The sequence below is a fragment of the Meleagris gallopavo genome, chromosome 30 (genome assembly GCF_000146605.3).
Source record: "Meleagris gallopavo isolate NT-WF06-2002-E0010 breed Aviagen turkey brand Nicholas breeding stock chromosome 30, Turkey_5.1, whole genome shotgun sequence".
NCBI classification, from domain to species: domain Eukaryota; kingdom Metazoa; phylum Chordata; class Aves; order Galliformes; family Phasianidae; genus Meleagris; species Meleagris gallopavo.
Window position 1 is genome coordinate 3,730,922 of NC_015040.2, and position 9,545 is coordinate 3,740,466.

At 42.9% G+C, this 9,545-nt stretch overlaps 1 protein-coding gene across 3 annotated transcripts in view; it reads right to left on the bottom strand.

The window, feature by feature from the left end:
- The window catches only part of ARHGEF18 (Rho/Rac guanine nucleotide exchange factor 18), a 42,496-nt gene that overhangs the window by 17,297 nt on the left and 15,654 nt on the right, over window positions 1-9,545 (bottom strand). For 2 of the 3 annotated variants that reach the window (XM_010725062.3, XM_010725061.3), the window contains exons 11-14: window positions 5,658-5,725; window positions 4,092-4,155; window positions 1,013-1,157; window positions 122-234 (exon numbers count right to left, since the gene is read on the bottom strand). In XM_010725062.3, coding sequence (XP_010723364.1) covers window positions 122-234; window positions 1,013-1,157; window positions 4,092-4,155; window positions 5,658-5,725 — 390 coding nt within the window. The remainder of the gene's footprint in view (window positions 1-121; window positions 235-1,012; window positions 1,158-4,091; window positions 4,156-5,657; window positions 5,726-9,545) is intronic. The other variant, XM_019610100.2, reaches the window with a different exon arrangement.

Consider the following 9,545-nt stretch of genomic DNA (forward strand, 5'->3'; position numbering starts at 1 on the left):
AATTTCAATAATTAATCTTTATCCTTCATTACCATCGACAAGGGTAAATACATCTCAAGATGTACTGTATGCAGTTTCTTACTCGTCTGAAAGTGCTGAAAAAACACAGAAGCTTCCATACCTTCCAGAAAAATGCAGTCTGCTGTTGAAGGTGCAAGTGAGACAACATCATCTGAGGTCTGCTTAAACTTTATAAATCCTGAATCCCCTTCATCCATGTCTCCTGAAATTAGTCTAAGTGGCCAAAGAAATTAGAATGAGGGACCCAAACAGAACATTAATATTTTTTAAAAGTTACTCTACTTAAATCAATAAATAAAAGCCAACTACTTCAACAAGCAGCTTTCCTATAAAGCAGTGAAGTTAAAAAACACAGAAGCTACCCCTGCACTCGCAGTTTGCACACACAAATAAGTGCAGTACGTTGATCAGTGACACAATGCAGATTTCATTAGAGCAGCATGACCAAGGATGCAACTTCTGGTCTGACATTAAAAAAAACAACAGCACATCACCTGCTGACAAACCACAGCCATTTCAGAGTCCAAAGGGCACTTTCAGTAAAGACGGAGCATAACTGTGGTATAAGAGGAGCACAACTACACAAACCAGCAGACAGCTTTGAACTTGTCCACTATTTTAACCCAGGTATCCTGCAATTTAAAGCACCGTCCTTCCACACGAGTCAGAACTAGCACAGCCCAGAATAAGTGACCTCAGAAAAGATTCTTGGATTTCAGCAAGTCTGAAGATAAATACACCCATTAAAAAACGTGCTCCAGACAGGAATGCTCGAACACTCCACTATCTCACAGTATATCTTTGTGACACAGCACAGAGGGACCAAAGATAGACTGTTATTTTAAACAACAAAATTCAGCATTAAGAGCCCAACGATCCTCTCTTGAGCTCGAAAACGTGAGCCTTGTTTTATTTTTAATCGGTTTTCTTTCCAGATGGGGGAGGGGGCGACAGCAGGAGCCAGTGAACGAGAGGTAGTTTGTTTACTTACCCAAATTTGCTAACGGCTCCTGCGGTGTTCAGTGAAGACGGAGAATTTCCTCTCTGGGCGATAGTCATGCCGAGGTTCCGCGGCAGTGCTGGGGTGCCATCTGGCCCCAGGAGAAGGCTGCGGGGCTGCTCCTTCAAGGAAGCGGCTAGAGAGGCGAAAATGGAATTGGTGCTCAGAAAATGAGGCGTACACTGCAGGTCGCCTGCTCTCAAACCTCTCTCTGAGTGCGGACGGAGAACAGACAGGATCTTGGATGTCAAAAGCTCGTTGTCCAAAAAGACATTTTCATTCCATTTTCTCGAAAAGGAGCCACAAAAAGACAGCTCGGGATGAGCTGGGATCGCATTGCTTCTGCCGCTGCTTTTTGAATTTGTATTCCCCATGCTCACTACTGGCTGCCCTCAGACTTGGCACAGTAAAGTGGCCCCAGAGATGCACTGTTTTTATACTACCTGTGATCCTTCTAGAAATGTAAAGCTGTCACTTAACTTACTGTATTGGCTAAATCAGCAGGTCTGAAGTGCAGGAAATTGGTCCCTACTGTGCCCATTTAGTGTGGAAATTGCAAAGTATCTTCTCCTTTAGTAAAACACCAGAACCTACACACAATTATTCACACCCTACTGTATAAGGGCACAGAACATTTCATGGCAAACAAGAAAAATCTGAGATCACAGAAAACCACAAGTTCTCTGCAATGCTTATTGCTGCTCAGCCATTTCCATCTGCACGCCGAGCGTAAGAGACACCAGAGCTAAATTTAATTGTAATACTGCAGATTTTTAATGCTTTTTAAATCTAGACACACTATGAACTGGAAAGACATTTAAAACTTTAATCACTGTTATACAGTACACGAAGCCTGTAATAGACTTATGAAAATTGGATACAACTATTCAGCACTAATGTCTGCAACGAATGTATGAAACAGGAGACCAAATACGTCCGTTTATAAAAGGAACTTCAGGGAGGCTGAGGATGAGGAATCAGACAGTCCTCAAACCTTCTCTCTGGCAAGGTCTGCCCTGTCTTCAGAGTGCTTTTAAGGACATGGCAGTGGAAGAATTCTCACCTTGGAGCCCCTGGATGCAGGCTGTCTTAGCAGTCAGACTGACCTCCATGCCATGCTGTAGCAGCTCCAGAGTGCCTTCAACCCCAGCCTATGCCCACCATCACCAATTTACAACTTTCCTTCTGGTGCCTATTCAGCCCCCAAAGCCCCCCTCCTTGGTCTGCACCCCTGCTGAAGATCCCTCTCCCCTCAACTTGTTTTCCTCAACCAAACACAGGACAATCCAGGCATTCCTATTTCTATTCATAAAACAGGTTTTTCCACATTTCTTCATATCCCTGCTCTCCACCCCAGCTCTGTGATCTCACTCTCCTTGAAACAGTTGACTAGAACTGCACGAGAGCTTCAGAGGTTTCATCAATAACATATAATGCAAATAACACTGCACCTTTCACCCACTGGAAACAGCTCTCCCAGTGGTTCTTCAAGTTGGAAATAATTTGCATATGCACACAGCTCATTCTCAGCCTATAACAAATAGAGTAAACCGAGATATATTTCCCCATCCATCATCCAAGCAATGAGCTTTAAGCCCATCATCCCAAAAAAGCAAAATAAGTGAATATTGGTGGGATTGGCAAAAGAGAATTTCTTGAACAAGACCTTAATAATAAATGATATCCATTTCCATTTGGGGAAGTATGGAAATCAGCCACCATGTTCTCCTTCTGTGCTTCCAAGGCAAGAACATAAGAGCTTTAATTCACAACGGCAGGTCAAACCTCAACATCTCCTGAAGAAAATATGGGGGAGGGCACAACTTGAATCTTTCTCAAAACACGTTCCTCCTTTACACTCACAACCCCTCCGGCTTCTTTTGCTGGGCACCGCAGCCTGCAGCGGGTAACAACACAGCCCATGCTATCAGCTGCTCTTCTGACTTCCATCTTCTGCTTCTGACCACAAAAACAAGCAGTGGCTGCCTAGCAAAGTCTGCACCAGCAAAAAGCCATTTTCTGAGTTCAATTAGCACTGTCTGCACACTGCTGAGAGCCTGTATCGATCGCTGCTAGCCTACAGCATCAGACCAGACTGTGTACCACAGAGCTGTTCCACCCAGAAGCCCTACAGCCAGCGTCTCCTATTTTCTTTAGTCCTCCTTGCTTCCTATTTTAGTCTCTGCTCTTTTCCCTAAATGCACAAAACCATTTTTGACCATGCAATCAACCACTCATCTTCTTACAGTAATTATTCCCCTTGTTGGTAAGAATTGTTTCATGAAGTACTGCTTGAAACTCAAGCTAAATGGTACCTAATAAATACATTTGTAGAGATCAGAGCAATACCCAGACATTCAACTCAATTGTGTTCCTGATGCCCATCAAAGCAGAGCGACTGCACAGCAGAAAATAATTCTGCTCTTATTACGGTGAGTCACCTGAGAACCCAAGAAGCAATTCTGTTAATGCACATCTCATAACTTCTACCAATTAAAACGCCATTTAAATCTTACAACTGCAACTATGATGGTCTTTTCTAGTAGCAGAAAGCTATTTCAAAGCCTATGCTGCAACAGAGCTTTCTTGCTTCTCATTTTTGCTCTCAGATCCCTTTTCCCCACTTCATTTCAACAAAGATTTATGTTCAGACCATTAGCACTAGCTCGGCTTAGAGGTTTCTAGCAACCACTAGCTGCAGGCAAGTTTTAAATAGACAATTATGAAAATCTGATGTAAAACAAAGTTCACAGTTCTAGTCTTTTCAGAGGCCAGAGAATAGACAATCAATGAGAAACTAGCTTATCGATCCCTTTTCACCATGATATTTTGAGGTTACACAGCAAGAAGGTATAAAGAAAAATAAAAAGATAAAAAGATAAAAACACACAGGAGATTGCCAGGAGCCTCTAAGCCATTCCCAGCAGAAAAAAAAATGAAGCCATCTTATTAAAAGAGACCTTCTCTATACTTCAATAACACACTGTGTATAGCCTCTAAAACATATTAGAGAAAAAAATACAATTGAACAGATGAGTCTTGAGCACAGAAATCACTCTTTAGTACAAACCTGGGGAAATGCACTGGGACGAACTTTGTGTGGGTCCAGAAGGTCTGTGCTGCAAATCTTTCTGCTACAGGAAAAAAGACAATAGTCTTACACATACAGCCAAACTTTCAGTCCAAAATAAATGAGATTTTTCCTATATAACAAAGCTGTATGCAGAGGTCCATACGGTTTGACACAATAACAGCTCTGATTTCTCCACGTTCCAGAAGAGCAGCATGCAGACATGAATCCCATACGTAAAAGTTCTGTCAACTATAAACTAAACTGAAGTAAAAGTGAAGTTACAGCTGAATTGAAGCCACGACCATAAGAAATACATCCAATAAAATCATACTCTTCAGGTAAACAATCTTCACCAACACTGCAGTTTAGCTTAAAGCAGTACAAACTAAACGAACGCTAACCCAAATCAATGCCAGGTTTCAACCAAATCAAGGCTGTTCAAAGCCTACATCTCTGCTATCTGCACAACTTTCTAATCCTCACCACACTGGGATGCTACAATCCACTGAGACTCCATTTATCAAAGACAGACAAAATTAAGTAATGAAGTTTGTAACAAATTGCCTCTGGGGAGTCTCGCTTTTCTCCTGTGGCTCCGTTCTCCATATCGTTTTGTGCCACCATTCTCTCTTTGTTCTCTTCAGGAGCAATTTGTAAGGGATGACTCAAGAATGAAAGAATGACAGCAAAGAGTGGAAATTAAAGCAGGAGTGCAAGTGAATTTTTATGTTTAAAAGGAAAATGCACAAGGCCTGGAAAAGTTTGAAATATACATGTTAAAATAAACCCACAAAAACAACATAAGAACATTCCTATACTCTAAATCACCAAAGGCTGACAACACTTCCTCCAACCCCAAGAGCCCAGATCTGAGCTGCTACGCTCTTTTCCTCCTCACAGTGCTCCTAAGCTGCTATCAGGCTCTGAAATCACTGACAGTTGCAAGTTCAAACAAACCAAACCCTCAAGAGCAGTTATAAGAAGGAGGAAATGATTTTTGAAACCAATACCAGAATTTAAAAGAAAAAAAATGAGACTATCTGAGACCAAACTCTGACTTCATATGCAATCTCATGCACCCCAGTGACAGATAGAAACTGAACAGCCTGGCAAGACAGAAGCTTATCACAGGTTGAAAATTAAACCACTTATTCTGCATTGCTCAGCTTGTAAGCAATGTGCAACTGTTACAACCAAATTCCTCTGTGCCCCTCACTCTGTCCTCTGCTTTGAGATGGGACAACCCACTAAAATACAGTCACAAAAAATTCAGAGGTATGAAATAATTCAATTATAGTAAAAAAAACCCACCAACATTGCTTTGAGCATTCTTTTAAATGCTAGCTCTGACAGACACCAGTGTCAAACAGTTTTCAGAAAAATAATAAATTGTTTCACTTCTCACTACTTACACAAATGACTGTAATGGCAAATGAGTGACTAGTCAGTGTCTTTTAAAGATGCAGGGCAGGATTCTGCACTAACATAACTCAGTACACTTCCACCACATCAATCTTACTGCCAAGCACTGTTATTTGTAACAACACACATTTTAAAACCCACCTTGGTTCTGATGCTGCTGCATTCAGCCAGCAAACTCTTGCAGTTCTTATGGACATTCACGGCACAATCTGAAACACACACAAGAAGTCTTAATTATTTTTGTCACTCTCATCTAGGGAAAGAAAGGGAAAGACATAAAAGATCCTTACATTTTGGAACAGATGCAGATTAACCTGGGGTGTTCCAGTGAGCATCCTTATGCTCTCTGGCTGTGGTTCCACACCACGGTTGGACCTTAAACATCACCCAATGTTCTCCATTACTACCAAATAACTGAAATATTTACTTGGCCTTAAACATAGCTAAACAAACAATTATAAAACAAGTCTGAAAGATCAAGCCCCCTGATCAGAACGATGCTTACATGTTATGCAGCTGCCACAACTGCAGGAAATCTGAGCAGAGCACTGCACTGGCAGGTCCTGCCATGCGTTAACCTTCCACAAAAGCCATTGCTGCTCCCTCCTTTGTGACTTTTCTACCAGTATCTTGCCCCCTGCAAGAAAGGCACCCTGCAGAACACGAGCTATTATGCATTGGTGAACACATCACCAGCAAACAAGAAGCTCAATAAAAGGTATGTCAGAACAACACACAGCCAACTGGCAGCAGCAACCCCTTCCTCCTGAGAGGAAGGAGCACCTGTAGGCTGTCATCACACAACAGGAAACCGAAAAATCCTTCCTGGTGTCATGCTGGGTTGGATTCCACCTGGTTTCTGACTGGGCTCCGTCAGGGCACAACCCCAGAAGTGCTGGGGATGGGGGCAGGGGGGTCACCCAGCCCTGCTCTGCCCCACACATCGCTGCTGCTCCCCAGACCCACGTTGTCCAGCCAGGATTGGGTCATACACCATTCCTACACACCTTATCAAACAAACCAGACACTGATACTCCCTGCCATTTCCTTCTATTCGGTGATTACGTTCAATTCTTTCCTACTAGTGATTAGTAGTTATATAAACAGTAAGCAGTCCTTCCTCAGAACTCTGGGTGCCTGGGTAAGCTAACTGAAAAGGGATATTAACTTAAAAATATATTCTAGCTTTAAAACCACGTACTTGTTCAGCTAAAGACAACACCTTCTACCACTCAGTTGCTATTTTTCATCAGATGCAATGACATACCTAACAGTGCTGTGCACTGGTTTCCTATGCTGCTAAAAGATTCTCCACACAACAGGAGAGAACGTACTAGAAAGTGGGGAAGTGCTGCAGGAAAGTCTCAGAAAACCACGGATAAACAGGAGGACGTGGCTCTGAAGGAGGCGACTTGAAATGCTGGGAACTCACTGATTTCCAAAGGGCATTATTTTCACAGAACCTAATTTTGAGAGCTGGCAGAAGAATCAGACTGTTTTATAAGCACACTTCCTTTTACAAAACATATTCCATCTCTCCCACTTCTGCTGAACCAAATACGCTCCGGTCAGGGATGAGAACAAGGCTTTGAATACCTCTGAAATGGATTTCCTTTTGCTGCACACAAGGACTCTTTGCATTCTTTATTCTCTGGACAGCCCCTCTGAACAGGAGCAGCAGGAGTCAAGAAAGCAGCAAAGAGAAAAATTGAGGGACACAGCAAAGAGGAGAAGTCACAGGAAACTGAAGAGATTGAGACTGATACTTAAGAGCGAAGACAAATATGAAAGCATCATTATTGATTTACACTAATTATAGATGCCTAACATTAGAAAACGTCATTTTTGGGTCATTCTCATGTTGTATGAGGAAAAATAAAAAGCCAACACAAAACCAAACATCCAGCCTGAGCCAGCAAAGAAACATTCACAATCAGGGGAATCAAGCATCATTCGTGGTCCTGTTTATGATTGAGGATAATGAGACAAAACTGGTAGAATAATAATATTAACAAACAAAAACTACCCTTATTAATGAGATGTTTTCCCAAGGGCTCCCAGATACCAACTTTATTGGGTAACACAAGAAGGAACACAACGTGGATTCCCAGTATGCATGAGGGCAGTGAGCAGCTGAAGCAGGGCATGCAAATACATTCCCTCCCCCCCCCCAGCTGCAATGCCAGTGTCTGATCCACACCACAGTAATGTCCCATAAGTGCCTTCCAGAATTGGATTCCAGGACAAATCTATGACTCACCAAATATTATGAGTATTGTGACCCTGACCTTTGGTCTGGAACGGTACTGCTCAGCAAAAGAACTCTTAAAAGGTCATTTGCAGACAGTCACAACTAACGCTGAGATATAAAATTTAACTACTGATGTCTTTTTTCCCCCTTCAAATATATACCATTTTGGTGTTTTTAAATGATGGATTAAAAAAAAAACATCTTTAAAACACTCAGTTGAGGGAAGGACACCTTTAATACTATTTCTAATGGCACAAGGAGCTCACGTATTGCTCTAGTGCTAAGGATATCCACTATCTGTTAAATCCAACCAACTAAAGAGAGCTGTGGGTACGAAAGCTTCCTGGTAAAACAGCGTGTTTTTATGCTTTCAAATGTCTGACACTTCAGAGATCAAAGAGAACCTCGTCCTTACACCACACAAGGTTATTATCCTTTCCTGAACTGACAAAGAAAACATGTAGCTCTGAACGACTCTCATGTGAATGATTAACACGGAATGTAAAACCTGAATTTAAACAAGGATGCAGAACACAGCAACAGAGAAACACCTCAAGTAGCTACAGCGCTCCAAAAGCAGCAGAGCAAGGGGATGGTACAAGTCCTTAAGAAAGGGGAGGAGTTTCAACTGGAACTTGAAGAAGTTTCTGTATTTGGTAAATCCAGGTCACGCACCTCCAGGAACTTGGAGCAGATTTAACTTCATCCTGGCGGCTTCAGCAACCGACGTTTGCTTATTTTGCTAACATGTCTAATTGCACAGAGGCAGAAACCAAATACTGGAAGAGTACACAGTGACAAGATACCTCACATTCTGAAACACCAACAGCCCATGTGAGAAAGCAACAACACCAGACTGCATTCAGCTTCAGCTTCCCCTTCGCTCTCCCAAACCAACCTATCTCGCTGCGTCTGCTTTTGCTGTCAAAACATCACACAGTGGGGCCGGTGCTGTACCCAGCACTCTGGGGGTGTTCAGGTCTTCTTGAAGCACAGAACCCCAAAGTGAAACAGATGAGCAACGCATGCTTCTCCATTTAAACAACACAAATTCAAATCAGTGTATTATACTAAAAGAAACAACTTCCATTTCAGTTCTGTCCCACGGAACCCTTCCCCCACTCCGCAGGAACCCTACAGGGCTGAAGCAGCAATGATGACAATCACAAAAGGTATTTAAAGCATTTCATACATAAACATTAGGTGGAACCTCAACACACCGTGTCAGATGGCTCCTGTTTGACAGCCATACTTCACGGGTTTATTTTTATACCACACCAAAGAGGATTTAACTATTGCCTTCATAAATGTATAAAGTCAAATCACAAAGCCTGCTGCAAAACTCTTTCAAAAGGAGTTGCAGCAAACAGCTAAGAAGGAACAGTTTCTTCTCTTAGTTTCACACAGAAGATGCATAGACTACAGTAACAAAATCACAGCAGAGAATCTTCGAACAACAGTCAGTGATTTGGCTCGTTTACTGGGGCAACAAAACCAGGCACAGCATCAGATGTATTTCCCCCCAGAGTTCAGGTATCTGAAGTACACCTGGGGCACACCTCTGTCATGCAGCCCCAGCACTCTCAGCGCTGTGTGAGCAGCAGGGACGGGGCTCCATCGCCCCAGCGCAGAGCTGCTCACACCCAGCTGTGACATGAGAACCACCCGCACACGAGGCCGCAGCAGCCCGCGGCACCGGCTCACCTCCCTCAACCTCAGGTACGGGCCGTCCCACCACACGGCGCCTCGGCCCCAGGCTGAGCCCCGACCTGCAAACC